General features: G+C 48.1%; 8 protein-coding genes across 8 annotated transcripts in view; 3 read left to right on the forward strand and 5 right to left on the reverse strand.

Annotated features, from left to right (window-relative positions):
- The window catches only part of C922_01276 (hypothetical protein), a gene marked incomplete at both ends in the record, with an annotated part of 1,989 nt that extends 1,108 nt beyond the window's left edge, over positions 1-881 (reverse strand). Inside the window, 3 exons of the mRNA XM_008816883.1 lie at positions 28-126; positions 539-627; positions 839-881. Of these exons, the coding sequence (XP_008815105.1) occupies positions 28-126; positions 539-627; positions 839-881 (231 nt within the window). The remainder of the gene's footprint in view (positions 1-27; positions 127-538; positions 628-838) is intronic.
- Positions 882-2,188: 1,307 nt separating this feature from the next.
- Positions 2,189-2,719, forward strand: C922_01277 (hypothetical protein; the record flags this gene model as incomplete). The annotated part of the gene is made up of 2 exons (XM_008816884.1): positions 2,189-2,272; positions 2,432-2,719. 2 exons carry the CDS (start codon positions 2,189-2,191, stop codon positions 2,717-2,719), a joined length of 372 nt encoding a protein of 123 aa, XP_008815106.1.
- A 706-nt stretch (positions 2,720-3,425) lies between these two features.
- Positions 3,426-6,538, reverse strand: C922_01278 (deoxyribodipyrimidine photo-lyase; the record flags this gene model as incomplete). Its single annotated transcript, XM_008816885.1, has 2 exons — positions 3,426-4,134; positions 4,269-6,538. 2 exons carry the CDS (start codon positions 6,536-6,538, stop codon positions 3,426-3,428), a joined length of 2,979 nt encoding a protein of 992 aa, XP_008815107.1.
- Positions 6,539-9,294: 2,756 nt separating this feature from the next.
- Positions 9,295-11,693, forward strand: C922_01279 (hypothetical protein; the record flags this gene model as incomplete). The annotated part of the gene is made up of 2 exons (XM_008816886.1): positions 9,295-9,902; positions 10,142-11,693. 2 exons carry the CDS (start codon positions 9,295-9,297, stop codon positions 11,691-11,693), a joined length of 2,160 nt encoding a protein of 719 aa, XP_008815108.1.
- Positions 11,694-12,802: 1,109 nt separating this feature from the next.
- C922_01280 (rab family, other) lies at positions 12,803-13,426 on the reverse strand (the record flags this gene model as incomplete). Its single annotated transcript, XM_008816887.1, has 1 exon — positions 12,803-13,426. The coding sequence occupies one exon, from the start codon at positions 13,424-13,426 to the stop codon at positions 12,803-12,805; it is 624 nt and encodes a 207-aa protein (XP_008815109.1).
- Positions 13,427-14,781: 1,355 nt separating this feature from the next.
- Positions 14,782-15,751, forward strand: C922_01281 (hypothetical protein; the record flags this gene model as incomplete). Its single annotated transcript, XM_008816888.1, has 2 exons — positions 14,782-15,390; positions 15,587-15,751. 2 exons carry the CDS (start codon positions 14,782-14,784, stop codon positions 15,749-15,751), a joined length of 774 nt encoding a protein of 257 aa, XP_008815110.1.
- A 68-nt stretch (positions 15,752-15,819) lies between these two features.
- On the reverse strand, positions 15,820-17,866 carry C922_01282 (hypothetical protein; the record flags this gene model as incomplete). The annotated part of the gene is made up of 5 exons (XM_008816889.1): positions 15,820-15,920; positions 15,988-17,173; positions 17,360-17,471; positions 17,555-17,632; positions 17,829-17,866. 5 exons carry the CDS (start codon positions 17,864-17,866, stop codon positions 15,820-15,822), a joined length of 1,515 nt encoding a protein of 504 aa, XP_008815111.1.
- Positions 17,867-18,390: 524 nt separating this feature from the next.
- On the reverse strand, positions 18,391-21,441 carry C922_01283 (hypothetical protein; the record flags this gene model as incomplete). Its single annotated transcript, XM_008816890.1, has 1 exon — positions 18,391-21,441. The coding sequence occupies one exon, from the start codon at positions 21,439-21,441 to the stop codon at positions 18,391-18,393; it is 3,051 nt and encodes a 1,016-aa protein (XP_008815112.1).
- Positions 21,442-22,290: the final 849 nt, after the last annotated feature.

Consider the following 22,290-nt stretch of genomic DNA (forward strand, 5'->3'; position numbering starts at 1 on the left):
TTTTCTTTTTTTTCCCTTTTTGGCTACCTGTGGGACGGCTGACGGCTTATACTTATGAATTGTCTGGGCCACATAAACTGGGTAGGCAACAATTTTCGAGTTGAAAATCGAGTTGCACTTTTTAATCTGCATTGGGGAGAGAAATGGGCCAAGTGGCGAGCTGTGGTTTGTTCGTTCAGCTGCATGTTGGTACACTTCGGCACAGGCGTTCTTTACGAGCCGCTTTTTCCTAGTGCGAGTTGTCGCGCGGTGTCCATCGCGACTTCACAAGTTCGATGCGCCACATAATAGCTTCTTTTGCGAAAAAAAAGAAAGAAGAAAAAAGAGAAAAACAAATCACCATTCGTGCACATCACATCAGGTTTAATCACACCAGGTTTAATCACACTTTCGTAAGACACCATTTAGGCACATGTTGTGTAAAAAATTGAGGATATAAATTCGGCTGTTCTATGCTTTCCCCATTCAATCAAGCAAAATTTCCGCGCCATCACGCGGGCGCGTTTACAAATGCTTGTCGGTATCCTCGCTCACGTACATGTTTCTCATCGGTCAGCCAAAAGGGGAGCTCTTCCTCGTTTAAAAAGTTGATATTAAGGAATGGCTTCGCCAAGTACGGTGTTCCTGCTGCCCGGGGGAAACGGTGGACAGTGAAGGAAATGTAGCGAGGGGAGAGCGACATAACAGGCAAGCAGGTATGAAAGCGCGCACTGATATATGTGTATGCTTCACTATGCATACGTGTCTCCCCAAATTCCGCTCAGCCTCCTACGCGTAGAGGGTTTTACACAAATGGGCTTCTACGCACTTCCACCCATTTGGACTCATCTCCACGTACGTGTGTCTTCCTTGAAGAGGGACAGCGCGGCCTTCCTTATCATTTTAACAACGTCGGGGTTCCATCGGCAGGAGAAAGCTGCTCACGTGGTGGGGGAAAAAAAAAGCCAATCCATGCCATGCCCACCGAGACTCACAAAGAAGCGAAGCAACAACAACAGAAAACGCGCCACAGCCACTTAAAAAAGGAGCAGAAGAAACTACAACATATTGTTGGCAACTCCGAAAAAAAAAAAAGTACTAATAAAACTATATGTATGCAGTTAAAATTTGACCAAGCGGCTTTACGCTATATTGCAGTACAAAACGGCGGTGTTTTTTTTTTTCTTTTTCTTTTTTTTCTTCCTTTTTCATCTTTTTCCCTTTTTTTACCTTGCCTTTCATACAAAAAAAAAAAAAAATTACTTTTCCGTAAAACTGGTCATACGGCGTTTTTTCACATTAAACGAGTTAAATAAAAAAACATTGCAGGTCCATTTGGTTCAGGTTTGTAGATTTGGGAGAGGGCATACAGTTTACAGTTATTGGATAAGCTAGTGGCCAAGCGGTGAGCGACAGAACAACCGAGCCACCGAGCCACCGAGCAGAGTTACCGCTACGGTCACAGCATAACAGCGCGAAGGCGAGGGAGACGGCTGGGAAAATGAAGCCAAGGTGAATGTCCAGGGGATGCGTAAAACACGAAATTGAGGGAACGATCGAGGGTGGGAGTTTGAAGCGAGTTGCCAAGTTGGTTCGCACTGAATTGGTTGACTTAAAGTTGGCCAACTTACAAATTGGCTAAGTTACAAATTGGCTAAGTTACAAATTGGCTAAGTTACAAATTGGCTAGCTGCTTAACCACTGACGTACCGCATACCCCATCACAACGACGCAGACCGATACGCCAATTAAAAAAGTATCGAAAAAGGAGAGAAACGTGGTGGACAAAAAAGGGCAAGAACACTCATCCGTGATAGCAAGGTCGGTGCAGACGCCTCACCCATTTTGGAGGTGTAGAGAAACGAAAATAGACCCACGGAAAATAAATAAACAGAAATCTGAGACACATAGATTCCTGCACGTATCTATATAGAGGCCGTGCAATTTGAACTGAACAGCTACACATTTATACGGCCCCCAGCGTTGTCAGACGCTTCTCCTCAGAGCAGACCTTTTTAATGATGGAAAGTGCGTGCAGCTGCGACAAATTTAAGAGGATACCTTTGAGTTTTCTTCTTTCATAACGGGAGAGGGGGAACGCACACATCGTTCGACGGTATTTGCCCCGTTTCCCCCGTTTGGCCAGTTTTTTCGCCCACGTTGAACCGTTTCCTTTTTCTTTTTTTTTAATAACGGGGGTGTTTTAAAAATGTTACCCTTTAGACCCCTTAGCCAGTTCGTTTTTCAGTTCCTCATCATAACGTCGACTGCTTTGGGAAAGGCCTTCATACAGGTAGGACAGACGCGAGTGCGGGGAAGGATTGACTCCCTAGCTCACTCAACAAAGAGGGCGCACCTGGCACATTCGTCACGCCGTGCATGTGGGCAACTCCGCTTTTGAACTTTCCCCGCCTGAGTCATTGCCCTTTTTCCCATTTATAACCCCCAACAGGCGTACAGAGAAATCATAAAGAACAAGAACACGCACTTCATCAAGGAAAAGTACAGCACGTGCATGAATGTGGAGGAGGCGCTGAACATCCTGAGCGTGGATAAGAATAAGATTTACAAAAACTTGACGAGGGAGGAATTAAACGCCCTTCGGGAGGAGATTCATAACAGACATATGATACTGAGCAGGCTGAATGAGAAAAGCGGGTCGTACAATGGCTCCGCGTACATTCAGAAGAAGGCTGAAATTGCCAGGGACGTGCTGTTGCAGAGTTTGAAGCAGCAGTAATCCTGCGCGGGTTTGAGCACATGCTCAGCGGCGTGTGCGTTTATGACGCCCGTGTGCAAACCTTTTTGGCACCCGAAATTTACTAGTTTGTCGCTATCGTTACCGCTTTCTACATCAGTGTCGTTTTGTTTCTTTCCCCTCTTTGCCCCATTCTTTCACCATTCGAGCAATTCTCCTTTTTTTTTGTGTCCCCTCCGGAGATCTGCATATACACATGCACACTTACATGTGTGTAATACCCCCGCGTGTGTATCCCCCCCTTTTTTTTTTTTAATTAAATCCATGCAGGAATTTGTTGCTAAGTTGTAATTTGGCCGCGTGAAAATGACGTAGCGTGTGGTTCGGGAAGCGGTTTGCGAAGCGGAATGGGAGAGGGAAATTTCTCAAGGGGCAACTTCTCAAGGGCACGCCCCCTATTGCTTCGTCCTGCCGCTGCACCTGCTGAGCAGCAGTCACCTGTTTGTTTTTTACTCGTTGGCCGGTCGCGTCCCACAGCGTTGGGAAAACTCTTGCGTGTTAAATGGAGCAGCGTGCTGTCATGCGCAAAGATGAAGCGGTGCAAAGATACTCAGCTGCTCAGGTGCTGACGTGATGACGTGCTGAGCATGCGTGACTAACTTAACTTTACGCCTTTTTTTAAACATGTAATGGCCAGGGTACTGCCCAGCGTACTGCCCAGGGAACTTCCCCACGCAGCGCATCCACATCAGCGGAAAAGTGGCCCCTTGCTGTGCTTCTTCCGTGTGGACTCCTGAAGAGGAAGCGCGGGGCCGCTTTTCCTCTTCTTCAAATAACTGGCAAACGTAATGGTCGGAATTTTCTTCACAATTGAGGCGTTCTCCTTTCCCTTGGGATATTTTGACATGAACATGTTCACATCGAAATTACGTTTACATCCGTTACTATTTATAAATCGAACTTTCCCAAAAATGTCCCTCTCGTTCCAACTCTGGTCATGCACTCCCATGATAGACCACATGATGGAAGCATACCCACTGGGGGTCTTCCCATCAATAGAGAATTCGTCATTTAACTGAAGGGCATATTTTAAGGCAGTCTGAGAATTACCTGACCAGTTCAGAATTTTCTTCGCCCAGTAAACTTTTAAAAAATCATGCATCATTCCTTCATGGATAAATTGCAGCTGGCAACAATTCCACATATCACTGTGTGTCTTGGCACTCCGAAAATCTTCATAGTCATATAGGTACTCCCTCTTATCTGCGTCGTGTTTTTTGAGACTTTCCTTGGCCCAGTCCCTGCCGCCTTCGAAGTTGTCGTAATTTTTGTTATAATAGCAGTAGTTGTCCGCCAGCTCCTTGCGCATGATAAAGTCGTCGCTGAAGGACTCCTTTCCGCTCACCGCGTTTATGGACGGGTTGCTGTACGCGTGTTTGTGCACCTCCAGGACGCACCTACGGGGAGGAAGGAAGCGTAAAAGGGGTGATGGGGCGGTTTCTAAAGGAAGCAATCGAATGGGCTACACACCACCCCTGGGCAGCAGATGGCACAGTCCACTTTCTGTCCCCTCCATGCCGCTTTTCCCTACCTCTGGGAAGATATGACCCCCAAGTTGACGTAGGGCAGCAGCACATTGCCGGCGTCGCTATTGGGGTCGTTCCTCTTCACGTTGTACTTATCGAGGGCCTTCCTGCAAAAATGGCTCAGCAATTCATGGGCCTTCTTTTCGGTGGGGACAAAATTGGGGACCACCTCAGAAGTCTTAGACACGGTGAGCTTGTTAATCATCTCCTCTATGTCGAAGGGGTCAGGGAATTTCAAATTTTGCTCAAAAGTGTCCAACGACACATACTCAGTTAGGAATGTTGGTAGAAGGGTCTGTATCTTTGGCTTGATCGTCCTCACTGAGAATTCCTCCACTTTGGAAGTCACCCACATGGGGACAACATTGTGTGAATCCACCTGGAACATTTTCACCTTCCTCTTGTTACAAAAATGAGATAGGGATTTAATGAATGCTCTCTCATCATGCAGAACATGCAGGTCACATGTGATTATTTTTACATGATGCATTTTTATGAATTCAATAAATTCATCGATCATGTAGAGAGGTAAGATGTAGAAGGGGATGTTCATCTGCTTCAGTCCATGCTCTAGATTTTTTAGCACCTTCAACTTTGTGTAAATAAATCGGTTCGTTACTTTTTCTTTCCTGTTTAGGCATGTGCAGGCGATGAGGGAGAACCCCTTCTTTTTCGCCATCTCGTGTGCGTATGTCAGCGCCCAGTTGTCATTCACGCGGAAGTCCCTCGTCAGGAGGAGGAGTAGGGTCTCCTTCTGCTCCTTCGCTTCTCTGGGAGGGTTAGACGTTCCATTTAAACCATCTGTTCCCCCACCAGGCGGGCTAGAAGTTGCATTGGTAGCAGCATCTATTCCCCCTCCAGGGTGGATAGAAGTTGCATTGGTAGTAGCATCTATCCCCCCGCCTTTTATGCTACACCTCGGTCCTACTTCCTCCCCTCCACCGTCACTGGGGCAACCCCTCTGTCCTACTTCATTTCCCCCCCCGCTGCTCTCAGTGCCACTTTCGAAGGAGGTCAAGCACCGGATCCGCTTCATCAAAATGGTCATTTTTTTCTCCCGAGATATCTCAAATGGGTTCCTCTTCCGTTTGTCTTCACTCCCCCTCGGCGTGGTGCTTTCCTTCCTCAAACCCGGATGCACTGATGGGAAGTTCGTTTTGCCTCTCTGTCCGTGGGACGTCGATGGAGGCACCTTCTTTAGCGAGGCGCACTTGCCTCGGTTCAACGCAATGGTGCTCACGGGGCCACTTCGCGGGAGGTGCGGCGCGGCGGTTGGCGCAGAATTGACTGCCAATTTTGAGGCCGATTTGGGTGGCAACTTTGAGGACAATTTGGGTGCCAATTTTTGGGCCGATTTTGGTGCCAATTTTGAGGCCGATTTGGGTGGCAACTTTGAGGACAATTTGGGTGCCAATTTTGAGGCCAATTTTGGGGCCAATTTTGAGATCAATTTTGGGGCCGATTTTGAGGCCAATTTTTGGGCCGATCTTGGCGCAGAATTGGGCGAGAAGCCCGCTGGGTTATTTTGGAGGCCATCGCGACTTCCCAATGACCCCTTGGGAGTGTGCATCGAGCCATTCCTCCTCTCCATTAACTCATTTCTGCTTCCTAGGGCACCATCCTTGCCCCTCCCTGGGTCACTCTTGCCTCTCACTGGGTCACTACTGCCTCTCGCTTCTTCCTTTTTGCCCCCTCTTTCTGGCATCAGTTTGGTGAGTTTTGCTGTCTTGGATCTTTCCTGCCCGTTAGACGTTTCCGCCTTGTTCGTGCCCATTTTAGACGCACGTTCTTCTCGTGGTATGCACACCAGGTCATCACTAGGTGCTTTCTTCACGAACGTCTCTTCATTGAGATTTGCACTTCTGTTGTCTTTTTCCTCAGGTGGATCCATTTTTGAACTCTCTGTGTTTATCTTTTCTTCCTTGATGTCACTTTTTCGGTTCTCCTTTAGCAAATTTTCTGTTTTTTCTGTTTTTTTTCTTTTTTTTTTTTTTCTTTTTTTTTCTTCCTCCTCCCCGGTTGTTACATTACCTGTTGGCATTTCTTGGTGGAGGGTTTTTTTCTTTTCGTGCGTCTCACCATGGGGGTCTGTTGGACGTCTTTCACTGTGCACGTTTGGTTCTTTGTTCCGTTCGCTCACCAGCAGGGTGCCTTTTCCTTGCTCGTTCATAATACTCCCTGGTTGGTTCATAATCCGTCCTGGTTCGTCCATAATCCGTCCTGGTTGGTTCATTATCCCCACTTGGTCTTTCATAATCCCCCCTGGTTCGTTCATTTTGTTTTCCCTTCCGTGTAGGATGATCAGATCGAGCTGCTTCCCCCAAAGGATCCTTCACTTTTATATCTCACAGGGAAAACTTCTCGTAGCCCCTGCACATGCAGGCACTCACTCCTGTGGTGAATAAGTCCTCTAGATAACTGGCACCCCACTTGGTTGTGTCCGACGGAGGCTATCATGCAAGGGGGAGAAAAACTCCTTCTGAAACGTGGGACCAGGAATACACAAACAGACAAACACAAAAACGCAGAAATACACAAACGGAGAAACACACAAACGGAGAAACACAGAAACAGCGACACACACAAAGGAGGTGAAAGTACCTCCTGGCAAGGAGAAATATTGTTCTCTTATAAATCTGCAGACAGTACGCTCATCATCGTGACAGCCACTCCTCCGTGTATGCCTTTCGTATCGCTCCCTTTTCGCTAGTCAATTTGACAAAAGCGTTCTTCCACTTGCACACCAACTTGGGGAACGTCCCGCTTCTCATTTCAAACACATGAAGTATCAATTTAAAGAGAGAGAAAAAAAAAAGATAATAATAATAACCAAGCATGCACAGGAACGTGCGGAGGAACAGGAAAAGGATGGTGACGGAAATGGTGAACAAGGGAGGAGAAATAAAGTTGGCAAAATTGCCCTTACTGAACCGCCAATTCTCGCAGGAAGAAAAGAAATGTGTGTGAATCGTTTGGGGCCACTTTTCGCGCAGTTCGATTTGTTTCGTTTTTATCAGGATCCCGCCGGGGGGTATGACACCCCTCTGTGCACAGTCGACTGAGGGACCGGGGCGAAGAAGAAACTGCGCGAAGAAAAAACTCGGCGAAAAAGGAACTCGGGGAACGAAATACAGGGTGAACAATGCTAAAGAGCAAAAAGAGAGCAAAAAAAAAAAAAAAAAAAAAAAAAAAAAAGAAAAAAAAAGAAAAACGCAGCGAATGGGAGCAAAAGGAGTCGAAGCGAAGAGGCTCGGCTTCACAACTTCGCCTGTTTCCTTCTCACCAGAGGTGGCCAAAATCTGCTAAACTTAACGAACACTAACCGGCGTCCTGATGCATCACAGCACACTACCCAATTGGCTACACGACAAGGTGATAGCTCGAAGAATAATTTTTTTTTTTTTTTTTTTTTACAAGAGAAGGGAACGCTACAACGTACCCTGTTACTATGTAAGTGAAGAGGTGAGAAGATGGTGATGTAACCATGCGACTATCCCATCAGGAGGGAATGGGGCGAGGCTGCCCAGTTTACATCCGTCCCGGGGGGGACCCTCCACACGTGGAATATCAACTGTGATGATCAGAAGGGACGCACATATAATGCCGGCGCTGTCCCTTTGCGGAGTTCGGCCAAGTGAGGCAATCAGAGTAACGAAGGCAATCGACCCAATACAGATGGATGAAATGGACACACCCGGAGAAGGGGCAGACGGGCTAGACGGGGCGGACCTGCCAAATACCAAGAACAGAGGGCCACTTCCGTTAGGAAAGACTACAAACTACACACCCCCTTGAAGCAGTCCGCCGTGAAAACAAGAATAAGCCTACGTGTGATGGGAAGTAGCAGCAGCCGCTCCAATTGCACTTCTCATAAGGGGGCATGAATGTGGACACATAACAGCTTGTTTGCGTCGCCCCACTTTGTGTATCCTCATGCAGGCAGCATTAAAAAGAAGTGGCGAAGAGGATGCAACCTGTCTGGTCAACGGCGCGATAAATGCGTCTGCACCGGTACGGGAGGGACAAATGCGGCACTTTTCTTTTTTGTGTGTGAGGATGGCCTTCAACGTTACTTTGTCATCGTCTGCTTGGTATACGCTTAGTAGGATTTATGAGGGGGGAAAGAATCACCTGACTTGTCAGGTAACATGGGGATAAAAGAGGGAGATGGTCAGGTGGAAGGACAACAGGTTGACCATCTTGAATCGGACCCCTCATTACACGAGCCCAACATCCACGGAGGAGTACGTACATATGGGGTATATCCTCTAGGAGTGAATTCTCCCTGTGGAACCTGGTTTAAACGCCCCCCCGATTCATAGTTCTTCCCTGTACGTACACCTGCCGCGTCACCGTTCCAAGGCCCACTAATCGGGACATGCATACACACAGGTGAGCTTTTTTTGTTTCATCCGGTCCATCTGATTGAGGTTTACCTAAATTGTCGGTCTTCACAGGGTTGACGCGATTGAGTTGGGGTCATTCGGGTTAGATTTGCGTGTGCACACACGACATCGAAAGGTGCTCCCTACTCCGTTTCGTTTTATTATTTTATTTTTATTTTTTTTTTATTGAAAGACGCATGGGAATAGTCCCTCCACGCAAGAGCACGCATGATTTGCGCTTCTCTCCCCTTCACTCGCGTATTTGATGCTTCTATAGCGGTTTCCTTCTTTTCCTTTGCGCTCAGAATTTTTTTTTTTTTCCCACCAAGGTGGTACCACTGAGGAGGGACCTCGAGTGGGAAGGAGGGGATCGAAGCGAAAGAGGGGGGCATTAAAATAATGACGTGTTGTCGACCCGTTTAAGGTGCACGCGTAGTGGCAGTCAGAAAGGCGTAAGAGCAGATCGGGACGCAGCCGAGAGGCAGAGGCACAGGCACAGACACCCACGTGTAGACAATCCCCTACAATCGCAGTGGCCCACAGGCAGAATCACTAACAGAGTTACAAATAAACGCAGTCGCTCAGAGACTCAGCCGCTGGCAGACGCATCCGGTGACAGACGCAGCCCCTCCCAAACGCATGAGAAATGGCGGCGCTGAGCTCCCTGCTCGGCCTCCTCCTATGGGTGTCCATAGCGTGCCGGGGGGCACAAGGTTTCTACTTTAAAGTCGAAAATGAGCTAATCTCGAAGGATACCGACATGAAGCAGTGCTACCTCGAGCACTTCGTTAACTTCAAAGGACAAATTGTGCAGGTGTGTCTAGACAAGAGACTCTCAAACGTGGTGACACTATATAACATAATGATTAGCTCCTACGGGGAAGACAAGAAATGGAAAGAGCACAGCAAAATATTGAATAACTATACGCAAAAAATGCTCCGATATTTTTACAGCTTCACAAATGAGGAGCAGCTCGTCGTGGTGTTTTGCTTTAACAAGAATCTTACGAGTCCACCATACGAATGCTACAGAAGCATCACTGATGATTTGAAGACGTTGCAAACGGACAAGATAGAGATCGACTTGCAGATGTTTCAGCCGTCTTCCTTCAGTGACTACGCGATGAGCTCCTTCGAACTCTTCGGCGTGGGACACTTCCTCATTTGCGGGGTGAACACGAAGCGGAACAACAGGCCCAACGTGGGGCTGCTCGTGATCTGCCACGCCAGCGCGGATGGGGGGCTCACCTGGGGGTAAGAAGCCATGGAGCGGCTGCAAGCGGCGGAATGGGAGGAAGCGCGGGGAGGGGACGAATTGCTCTTCCGATGCGAAGCCTGCCCTGTGCTGTCTCCACGCGTCATTTCTAACTGCATCATTTCTAACTGCATCATTTCCAACTGCATCATTTCTAACTGCATCATTTCCAACTGCATCATTTCCAACTGCATCATTTCCAATTGTGTCCCTTCTAATCGCTCCCCTTCCAATGCAGGAGACGACTCCACTTCTACCACCCCAACATGGACAAGCACACGGCGTACGAAAGCCTCGTGCCGAAGATCAGCGGAAATGAAATCGGCTTCCAGTACCTCGCCTCCAAGGTATCCCTCACTAAGTATCTCAAGTGTTCATACAAAAAGGACCACGACTTCGAGTGCCAAGATCTTAACCTGGTGAGAGAACAAAGTTACATTTGGGACCTTGCCAAAATGAGGGGTTACTATGTGGCTCCTCTGTCGGACGGAAAGGCTCCACCATGCACTCTGTACTATATGTACAGGAACACCTACTTGATGCCGTTAGAGGTGCCAAAAAGTATTGGAGCAGAGTACCACCGGGGCAAACTCTTCCAATTGGATAGTCAGAGGCTGATTTATAACTACACTAATGAGAAGGAAGCATACACGTACGTCTTGTCGCACGTAGGGACAGTCAAGTACTGCACGCTCATGTATATAAAGAAGGATCATATGAATGCAGGATTTGTCAAACGGGACAACAAATACTACTGCGATGTGAACTACGACGATTTAACCGTCGAAGGGGAGGATCGATTCTTCACCGTGAGCATCTACAACGGAGTCAGACAAGACATACGAAAATGCTTCTACTTAAGATACGACAATATGTTAGAACCCGTCAACATTGTCCACAAAATTGAGAGCGTCTACGAATACAGCAACTTTAAACTCTATACATTGTATATCAAAAAAGATCTGGAAAAATATTTCCTCAAAGATATGACATTGGAATGCTACTTAGGAGAAGACTTCTACCTTTCTCTTCACATCAACTATAAGAGTAATTTTATTCTCGACAATACAGATGTGAAACAATCGGTTGTAAACCTCTACCCGAACAATATTATATACTTTAAACTACCAGATGCGCGATCTCAAAATCTGCTAAAGAGCGTCTCTTTCCCTCCGAATACGAGATACATCAAGGTAGACGATTACTACTACATATTTAAGCTGCCTTCTTTTATTCCCTCCAAGTCGACTACTCAGATGCTTTTCCTCAGTAACAATGGGTCTCAGAAAACACAGAATAAGAATGTCTCTTTCCATGCGGGGGGGGTGGAGGAACCCATCTTAGGTGTCGACTTCTCCAGCAAAAATAACATCTGCGAATATGCTGGAGTTAAAAATAACTGCGATAAGGTAGAGGTTAACGGCAACAAAGTCAGCGTCACGGTTAACATGGGGGTGGAGACGGAGCCAGCCACGCAAATCACCCTTGGTATCATCTGCCCCGTTAACAAGAAGAACAAAAACACCTGCTTCAACGAAATTTACGATAACAAGAAAAAGGTTTTCATTCGGGATTACCTCAAGGACAGCAAGGGATTTCTCACCATATATCCAAAGACCTACGTCCACAGCTCCTCTCCAGGGGGAGAACTTTTCGAGGAGTCCATTCTGGTCTTGACTGCTGAATTCATCAACCTGTACAATAGAAATCGGGCCAAGTATAATAGCTCCTTCCACTGCAAGTGCCACGCGAAGAACAAGGCCTACGAGGTCACCTTCAGCTTCGCCTAGCCTGGGGGGGGAGAGGCCACGTGGGAGCGACGATGTGGAAGCGGCCCAGTGGGAACTACCTCATGCGCAATCCCATCCACGTCACCATTTTTAATTTCCCACCTGCATCACCACGCAGTTGCAGCTTCTTTTTTTTCTTTTTTTTTTTCTTTTTCCACACACCTGGAGTGTACTTACACGCCACCTCTGCGTGTTTGCGCCTTAGCCTGAACGGGTCCCTACACACACGCGAGAGGCAATTTTGCGAGGCGCCCTTAACTTCGGCTGCCTAGGAGTGTAATCACCACGTAAGAGGAACGCACAGTAGGGGGCACTTAAGACGAACATATTGTAGGGAACATTTAAGAGGAACGCGTTGAGAGGGCTAATCTCCTCTGCAAGTTTACCCGCCCTGCGAGAGCTGACCCCGTATGTTGCTCTGTTTAGCACGTCTACTCCCGCACGCTAGGGAGCTTCACATTCACAAATAAGTTTTAATGGGGAAAACAATAGCTATCCTCTGAATCCACGTTTACAAAAAAAAAAAAAAAAAGAAGTAAAAAAAATAGACTGTACGTGCGTGGCTAGACCTACACACACTATGTGCAACTATTCGCAGGTAATCTTCTGCATGCATGTAGACACTCTGCCGTGCAAGGGGACTTCTCTCCCTTTGGTGGATTTATTTTTATATGCTTATGGAGGCGCTTATCAAATGGGCGCACAGAGGGGGCAGCGAACACATTTAAGGGGTGGAAGAGGAAAATGGAAAAAAAAAAAAAAAGAAAAAAAGAAAAAAAAATTCGCTTTATCAATCGGGGGGGTTCACTACTAGGAGTGGTTACTCTTCGCCTGTGCGAACTTGCGCAAACGGGGTGGACTGGTCAGTCGCAGTCTGCTTCGCAAGGAAGGGGGACTGTCTCACTAGAAAAGACACTAACAAACTTGGTGGGTGGACGTCGATGGAGGGGCCACTCAATGAAGGGGCCGAGCGATGAAGGGGCCGTGCGACGTGTGCTTCCTCCCAGTGTGCTTCCTTCCGTAGACGGGGCAGATACCCCTCCGTTCGTCACGCCATGGCTTCTCCGTTTTACCGCGTCATCGCCTCGCCGCCTCACCGCTTCCCCCCCTCAGCAGGAGCAGAACGCGCCCGGGCCGTGGTCCTCCGGAGACAACTTCACCTTGGACTGTTGCCCTCCCAGCGAGGAGGCACTCTTCTTCTTCTTCTTTTTAATCAGCTCCTCAGTGATCATAGTAAAAGCCAATTCAACATTCGTAGCATCTTTAGCAGAGGTTTCTATAAAAGGCATATTTAACTCCTTCGCTTTGTTTTCTCCTTCCGTGGTGGAGATCTCCATTTCGTCTTTGCAATCTGATTTGTTCCCGACGAGTAGCTTACAAGTCTCCTCAGTTGTATACTTGTTTATTTCATTCATCCATTCTTTGATATGAAGGAAGGAGTTCCTATCCGTCGTGTCGTATATAATGATAATCCCATCGGCTCCTCTATAGTAGGCCGACGTGATGGTCCTGAATCTTTCCTGTCCAGCTGTATCCCATATTTGTAGCTTCACCATCTTGTCTGCAACTTTTATTCTTCTGAAACGGAAATCCACTCCTATGGTCGTTATGTAGCTTTCGGTGAAGTGATCATCTGAAAAGCGTAATAGGATACATGACTTCCCCACGCCGCTGTCTCCAATGAGTATTATTTTGTACAGGTAATCGTAGTCTCTTGACCTGTGTTCGTTCATTTTGTTTCTCTTTCGGGGGGGAGACGGGGTTCCTTGACTCAAAATGGCGCGGCGTGGAACGGAGGGAGATCTACTCTTCCTTGAATGAGAAGCACTCGATGCGTTATTGATGGGATGACGAAGCGCTTTTGATGCGATCTCGAGGCGAACTTCCTTTCCCCCAATGTGTGCTTACAGAAATGGCCGCCTAGCGGTCCACACAGGAATGCACACCAGGCGCTGGGGGGGGTATATGCCCACGTGTGTGCACATATACGTACGTATGCTCGTGCTTCCCTTCGCCACTTCACCGCTTCACCTCTACACCGATAGCACAACTGAGTGGTCTGCGTAACACATCCTTCCACCGCCGACCGCTTCTTTGCCGACCGCTTCTTTGCCGTCCGCTTCCTTGCCGATCGCTTCTTCGCCGAGCCGCTTCTTTGCAAATAATCACGCCAGGGATTCTTACGTGGGTGAAAAAGGGGGGCGGGCTTACCAGCTTAAGCGCCAAAAGAAAACGTGCATGCTGTTCGCATAACGCGCGCGTGGTCGTATGCACAGATAGGCATTCTTGCGTGAGCGCGGTGAGGAAGTTTGCTTCACTGTGTTCTTCTTCACTTTGTTCTTCTTCCCTGTTACTACTTCACCCTTTTGCTTCTTCCCCTTTTACTACTTCACCCTTGTGTGTTTCTTTTTTTTTTTTTTTTTTTTTTCCGTTCAGGCAATATTGCGCCTCGTTCAGGTGTTTCTCAAACCGGGTGGGGCGCAGATGAGGTCAGCGGGACAGGAAGAACAGAAAAGAACGGAAGCGGTGGAGCGATGAAACGGTGAAGTACCTGCACGAGAAGTTGCCCACCTGCGCGTACACTATGGATGCATCACGTTACGCACGCATCTCCACCTGTGGGCGCAGCATTCGCATGTCGCGTTGCAAGCTTAACACATTATATTTTTATGTGCCCATCTGTGAAGGGGGAAAATTCTCCGAGTCTCTTTGCCCTTCTTCGTCGGCTTGTTTTTCTTCATCGTCCCCTTACTCTTCTCGCCGCTTATCCATTTAGTCACTCTCCCCGCCGACTTGACCCTACTCTGTAAGTTGGTCAACCCAATTGACCAGATAAAAGAAGGACTCCCCATTTACACCAAATAGGATACGTTCCCTCTACAACTATTTCCCCTTAAGGGACAGCTTAACTCTGCATCACCAAAGGACAGGTGATGCGACACGTGGGGAGGTAGCTAGGGGGGTGCCCCATCCTCGCGCAGGCAAGGGCAGAAGCAAATGCAAAAGAAGAAGCAAAAGGAAAGGAAGGCGAACGTGTATATGGCTCTCGACCCCACCTCGCCCAGCAGAAACATCTGAAAAATAAAAAATGGAAAGGGGACATTTTTACCTAAAAGAACAACTAGAGAATGACCAATTTAACAGGACCATACAAGATGAGTACAGGAAACGGTATGGAGGAGTTACAAAGAAGGAGCAGTATGTGGAGGAGAAGACCTCGATGAAGGCGTCAGTTGAAGCATCTCCCGACGATCCATCGAGACGAGCTCCCCTCACCGAAGCGAAGAAACCACCCCTGCACCAGTACATCTCCCCATTTATCGAATTAGCAAAAAGATTCTACTCATCCCTGACCCTGTTGTACGAACCCAAGTTAATCCATTTCTCCATTTTGCTGACGACTCTATGGGGTTTTAAAAGTATCAAGTGCATTAACCAGCTGCTTGTCCATAAATATGCCGACCTACATTATCAGATTACTCGACCCGATTCACTGAGCAGTAGGTACAGAGCATTCAAAGTATTAGCCCTCGGGGGGTCAGTTGTCCCCGGATGTTTTATCGGTTTTACTCTTTACGATTTGTACTGGGGAAGGAACAACTCGGTGCTCGTTCCTCATAACGAGGGGGCCTCCCCGGGGAGGAGTAGTGTTTCTCCCCTCATCCCGTACACCCTCCGCAGGGACATATCGAGGAAGGTTAGTCGCATGATGGCGGCGGCGTGCTGCTGCTGCGCGTAGCATGCCCCAAGGCATAGACCCAGTTACAGACATGTCTGCATGTTAGAGATACATGTGCACATGGGTGTACACTTGAAGTAGCACTCTCACTAGCGTTAACACTCCCCCTCTAACACGTGTATACCCCCTTGTCTGATGCTCCCCTCCCCCGCAGATGCGCCTGCTGAAGGAGAAAACCCTCTTCTTCGCCAAGGACCTGGCCGAGAACAATAACTTCAGAAGGCTGTCAAGGGAGTACCACAGGAGCCTCGACCGACGCCTGCATGGGCTGAGCGGAAAGAAGGGCCCCATGGAGTGGCCACCCGCTGTGACAGGGTGACACATAGGCACATGGACACATTGATACGTCAACACATAGACACGTCTTACACTTCTCCATTTCCTGTTTCATGTTGTCCCTCCTTTTTCGAGGCTCCCTTCCGTGGACATGCCCCGTTTGATATCCTTTGCCATCTGCTTCAGATGCTCCGTTCCCGAGAGCTGTGCCCCTAAAAGGGAGGAAAGGTGGGAGTGGATAAGGAGACGCTCAGATGGCAGAAGTGCCGTCCCTCCTACTTCCACCGCTGCCGCTACGAATACTACTACTTCTGATACTAGCACTACTTCTCCCCCCTGGTGGGGTCCTACCCAAGTGAGAAAAAAAGTTGTAGGGCTGAGAAGGGACAACCCGACTGCCCCTTCTGTAGATGCAGTCAAAGTCTCCAATTCGGTCCGTCTCCGGCATGTCATACATCTCTAAATTGATTAGTGACATTAGCTCATCGAGCATGTTAAACTTAAGTGTGTAGTCCTCCTTCGTGTTGGCAGAAAGAGAAGGAGAGGAATTGACTTCGATGAGCCATGGCTTCAAATTGCTATCGATGAGGATGTCGAATCCATAGAGCTCAAAACAATGTCTGTCATTTATGATGATCTTATGAACTGCTAAGAACGACTGAATGATGCAGTTTTCTATGTCTCTAATCAGTGTCATAATTCGATCCTCCCCGTAACGACTGATCATGTAGAGGAATAACTCTCTGACGAACCATTTGCCTCCCACATTGTCGTCGTATCCCTCTGCATTCTTCTGTATAGACACATTCGTCAAGTGCATCGTGATATCTGTCATATTGTTTTTTTCGTTTTTAAAGTACGTGTGTGAAAATCTGGCGAAGCCACTCCTGTAGAGGTATATCGTCAAAGGGGAGTAGCTCACGATGAGGACGTACAGGCGGATGTCGAACTTCTTCCCGCCGATGAGAAGCGGGTTAGAGATATACTCTTGCACGATGTACTGCTCTGGTCGATCGGCCTCCTTCTCCAGTTCGGAGGCTTTATTTCGGTACGTATCTGTTCCCTGTTCGGGGGGTCTACCCACTTCCGCTGCTTTATTTCGGTCTGCGTCTCTTCCCCTATCGGTGTTTCTCCCCCTGTCCGCGTCCTTCTCCCTCTGCCGACCGACACTCCAACTCTTTATCTGTGATATTTTGTTGAAAAGGAAAATTCCCTTCCCCTGGGACTTCCCAATCGGCTTCATAATCCACATGCGGTTGCTCCTCCGTTTGTATTCCTCCAGGAATAGCTTATACTCAAGTGGAAGGACGAACGTCACCGGGGTTATGTCTATGAGATTCAGGTCCTCCTCGTTTTTCGTCTGCTCATTTTTCATCTTCTCATTCTGCTTCCTCTCATTTTGCTTCTTCTCATTTTGCTTCTTCAGCCTCTTCATGTTCTTGGCGAGCAGGTCCTTCCGCGTAAGCTTCGGGCCAGGCGGTTCAAAGAGAAAGCAGGGTGAAGGGTAATGCAGTAGGGTCATACGCGGGATAGGGCCAAACAATTGAGTTGCACACGACGCACATGCCTTCTTCGCTGGTGGAGTGGACACCGCCAACCGATAGAAGCAGCCATCGCTACACGCAGCAACGGATGTAGAGGAGAGCCTCACCTCGTAGTAATTCCTGAAGTGATTGACGTACTGATTGTTCCTCAGGGACAGCGTGTCGTACACCTCGTTTATCCAGTCCTTCTCCGACCAGCACATGTTCCAGTCGGTTTCGCTGTTGGGCAGGGAAGGCGGCATGATGGGTAACCCGGCGTGATGTGTAACGCGGTGTGATGAGTATTGCGGCTCTTCCCTTACCTTGTGGTGAGCTCCCATTTTCTGTGCAGGAACAAATCGTAGATTGTGTTACGAAAGTCGGTTCGAAACTTTATCACCCTGAGGGGAGGGGAAGGTCGCAGTGGAAAGGAGGGACAACATCGTGGAGGGTCTAGCAGCTGGGCTGCACACGTATGTGCGTGAATTGAACAAAAGGGAAGTTCAACGAAAAAAGAAATCGTACACAAAAATGCTGTGTGCACACTGCACATGGACATACACGCTCACAGCTCTGGCAGCGACTCCTCATCAGTACTTGTTCGATGGAAACAACTCGCGGAAGTGGACGGACATTTTGAGTTTCCCCGGCGCAGCAAAGAGGAAGGCGGAAGTGACGTTACAAGTGGGAAAAAAAAAAAAGAAAAAAAAAAAAAAAAAAAATCCTTTTACATCGTGTGGACATACATTGGACGCCTATATAGAGGGGCGACACTCCAGTTGGTGATGCCTTTCTCGCGTGGAACGATGCCTGGCAGATGGGAGCGGCTAAACGAAAACTTACTGCGCCGCTCCATCGAACCTCCATCCACCGCACCAAAACGACGGGAGGGCTCCCGCTCCGTGCACACGCGCGGGAATGCCCAACGCACCGCGTAGCCCTGTTAAATGATGGGACTAATTCGAGGCGTCATATCATCCTTTTCTTTCCTCCCCTGTATTAACACACAAAAAAAAAGAGACGCCTCTAAAAGAAGGTGATAAGACGCTAGTGCGATGGCTGTCCAACGATTGCTTCATCAGTATTGCTTCCTCACCACTGCTTCCTCCTCACCAATGCTGCCCCACCCCACTGGCGGTCCGATCAAATGGCAATCCGCTCAAATGGCCATCTGACTGACGAACCTCGACACGGTGTTCTTCTCCGCCGTGTGATTGTTCTGCAAGAAGCAGAGCAGGTACAAGAAAAACTTGGCCCTAGTAATGCCTACATAGAAGATTTTCCTCTCCTCAATTATGTCCCTAGTATTTTCCGCCGTCTGCGGGATTTCCCCTTCCATAGCATTGACAATGAATACAACCTTCCACTCTAACCCCTTCGACTTGTGGATCGTCGTCAGGGTCACCTTCTCCACTAACATTCTGTCGTGTATGTCATTCTTAAAGTCATTTAGGAAGGAAATGAGACAGTCTGAGCAGTTTTCATTTATCTGGTTGGGCTTATACTCCATTGTCATCTCTAATAGGACAAATATGTTTTGCATCTCCTGTTCGGCGAGGTCTTCCTCGCTCAGTCCGAAGTGCGTGCAAAGATCGCGCTTGATTTTGAGCTCGTTCACGAGGTCGGGGTGGTTCCCATCGCTATCACCCGCGCACTCGTCGAAGGAGCGCTTCTTCCTCTGCAGCTGCTCCTGCTGCTCCGACTGCTCCTTCTGCTGGTCCCACTCCTCCCGCTGCTGCTGTCCCCCCTTCATCTCTTCTTCTCGTCTCCGTCTCACCCTTTTGAGAGTCCTTTTCACGAAACTCGTCTTGCTCAACATGTCCATCACCAGGCTGTACACAGAGTTCGGTTGCGAGGCGAATTTTAAAAAATAATTTACGCAAAAAAAAAAGTCTAGGATTTTTTTTATCTCCCCTTCTGTGAACAAGTCCAAGTGGTGGACCCCATCTCCATCCAATTGATTCCTCTTCCAGAGGATGTACCAGTGGGTGATCCTCTCGATACGGTTGAAAAGGGAGGGGCCGTTTCCCCCTGCAGCGGTTGAGAATACTTCTGCTCCCTGCTCGGTCCCGTCAAAGTCGCTTCTTTCCAGCTTCTCCAGTATGCCCCGCACCGCCCTGTCATTTTTTACAATCTTAAAGGCCTTCTTCAAAATGATGTCATCGTCCACGTTGAGGAGGAATCTCAGGACGGTTATTAACTCCACGATTTCTCTGGACCCGAAGAAGGACTTCTTTTTGTTCAGCTCCTTGATGGGTATTTTGAATGTCTCTGGGGTTACGTCCGTCCAGTGGTGCTCCCCCGAGCGTGGTCCATCACTTGGAGGACAATTTTCCGCACCGCCTACCCCATCTCCTGACGCTCCGCCTGCCTTCCCCCGTTGGTGAAAGAATTTGACGGCCCTCCTCCTCACATCCACGCTCTGCATGCACTTGAGAGTCTCCTTCAGCGTCCTGTTCGTCCTAGACAGGACCACAAAATCGCCAAACTTGTAGCTATACTTTTTTTTTAAAAAAATGATTTGGGACAAGATAAACGACACCTGATCATTGTTCGTTTTGAAGGCATGGAAGTTTACCTTTTCTCCCTGCACGTTGTTCGTGCGTAGCTCCTTTTCTATTCTGCAACTGGCATTGTGCAGAATGAGGTTATACGAAACTCGAACGATTTCTTTGGTGCTTCTAAAATTTGTTCCCAGTTTGAACAACAGGCAGTTGTGCTCTTTTATAATTCTGTCAAACACGTTAACGTGGGCGCCCCTGAAGGAGTAAATGGATTGGTCGTCGTCCCCAATGACGGTGAGGCTCCTGTCCGACTGGTGGGGACAGTATGGTGGGATGGCTCTGCTTGGTGTGATGGGTCCATTCGGAGGGATGGCTCCATTCGGAGGGATGGCTCCATTTGGGGGGATGGCTCCATTTGGAGGGTTTCCGCTGTGTGGAGCCCGGGTCCACGCCGCCCCCCTGCCGCCACTTCCATTGGCGAAAAACTGCAAAATGTTGAACTGCGTCGTGTTGATGTCCTGGAACTCGTCGCAAAACATGTATTGCCACTCGGCTAGGATTCTTTCCCGGATACGCTCGTCCTCCTTCATCAGTCTGTACGTCTCGATGAGCAAATCGTCGAAGTCGTAGTAAATATATTTGGCACTTTGAAGGATCCTCTTATACTCCGCGTAGAACTTTGCCTCCACGGGGTTAATTTCGATCTTCATCTGGTACAGCTCGACATATTTGAAGAATTTTATTTTTTTCTTCAAAAATAAAATGTGTTTTTTTTTGAGGATGCTTGGGATGTCGGCATGTTCGAAGTGGTCCCTCCTCTCGTTCGCGTGTTTGACGTGGTAGAGGTAGTTGTAAAAGTGTTCCCCATCATCATCATCATCGTCGCCGCCTTCCCCATCTTCACCGCCCTGCCCTTCCGCTTCATCCTCTATCTCCTGCGCGTCCCTCTTACTGAAGCTTTTCTTCAAAGTGGTAAAGAAGTTCATCAGATCGAATGACCCTTTGGTGTCATTCCGTGTCTCTTTCCCCGATGCCACACAATTTATTTCTACTCCTTCTGTACCTTTCCCCTTCAAAAAGGAGGCGTAAAAATTATTAAAGGCTAATTTGATAACATTTGAACTTATAAAATCGGTCAATATTTTGAAGGGCCCCTTATATTTGAAGAGAAGATACCTACAGAAGGAGTGAATCGTTCCTATGAACATGACTGTGTGCAGCACCTTGATCTTGGTCTTACTGTGGATCTTACTACCCGTGTCGCACTTCTTCCTCGAAGTTTTGTCGCTAAACAGTTTGCACCTCACATCTGTGTCTAAATATAGGTCTATCAAGCAGTTAATCTTTTTTGTAATTTTTTCCTTCAAATCGTTCGCTGCATAATTCGTGAAGGTTATACACACAACAGATTTTTTCCTTTCGATGATGGTTCGGATAATGCGTGCTGTCAGCGTGGACGTTTTGCCTGACCCTGGACAGGCAATAATACATAAATTCCTGTTAAGGGGCACCTGCACTATTTTGATTTGTTCTTTCGATAGGTTGCTGAACAGGATGCTATTAAATATGCTTTCGCTGCTCCATGACTTGTCCTTGATTATGCTCAGGCGCGCGTTCGGTGGATCTAACCGCTCTCCCTTCGTGTCGCCATCACCTCCCTTGCGGCGCTTCGTTTCGTCCCTGTCCTGGAGATCTCCCCTCGGCATTTTTCCCCTCCGTGGAAGGTCTAATCGGGAGTTCACCGCTGTGTCCCGCGTGGAAGTTGCTTCCCACGGCGTGTGCACACCTGGGAGGCTCCTCACAGGGGATGGCCTCCTCTGAGAAAGTTCGCCACACGATAATCACATCACCCATTCCCTTCTCCCCCGTTTTGCTTCTTCCCCGTTCGCATCACGCCATCTGGCTATCTGCTCACACTGGTTCAGCCAAGCTCAGCAAAGAAGAGGGCAAAATGTGGGGTACAAAGAATGAGTACAAACAAGGGGGCAAAGAAGTGGAGCAGAAAAAAAAAGAGCTCCAGTGCGGCAATTACGCGTGTAAATTTATGCCAATTAAAAAAGAAAAAAAAAAGCCGTTAACCCCACTGAGGGAGAATAAACACCTCTTCATAAGTAACACACACTGACATTGAAGCTTCGTTTTGCCCTCCGCGCACCCGTCAATCTTTCATCCATCGAGTATGCTCCACGTGCTAATGTCATATACTGCGCCAAGCGCATGGGTGTCCCATTCGACATGTTCTTTCACTTGGCAAGGTGGCCAACTTGCAGCGAACAACGCACAACAGCGGAAAAAAAAAAGAAAAAAACGACATAAAAGCGTAACGGGTCCTCCTCCCCGTCGTATCAACTGCACATCGTCTGCACCCTGTGCAAATTTACGTAGGACCATTCGAAGGCAGAACGTTGCGATGTTTCCCTTTTGTAGCTCAGAGAGCGTATTACTACCGGAGCGCAATCCCAAATTGATGCCTTTTTTTTTCCATAAAAAAAGATATCAACATGGAGAGGAATTTCGTCCCCACTTGCACACAAAAGGCGTGACCAAAAAGGGGA

The sequence above is a fragment of the Plasmodium inui genome (assembly GCF_000524495.1).
Source record: "Plasmodium inui San Antonio 1 unplaced genomic scaffold supercont1.4, whole genome shotgun sequence".
Taxonomy (NCBI): Eukaryota; Apicomplexa; class Aconoidasida; order Haemosporida; family Plasmodiidae; genus Plasmodium; species Plasmodium inui.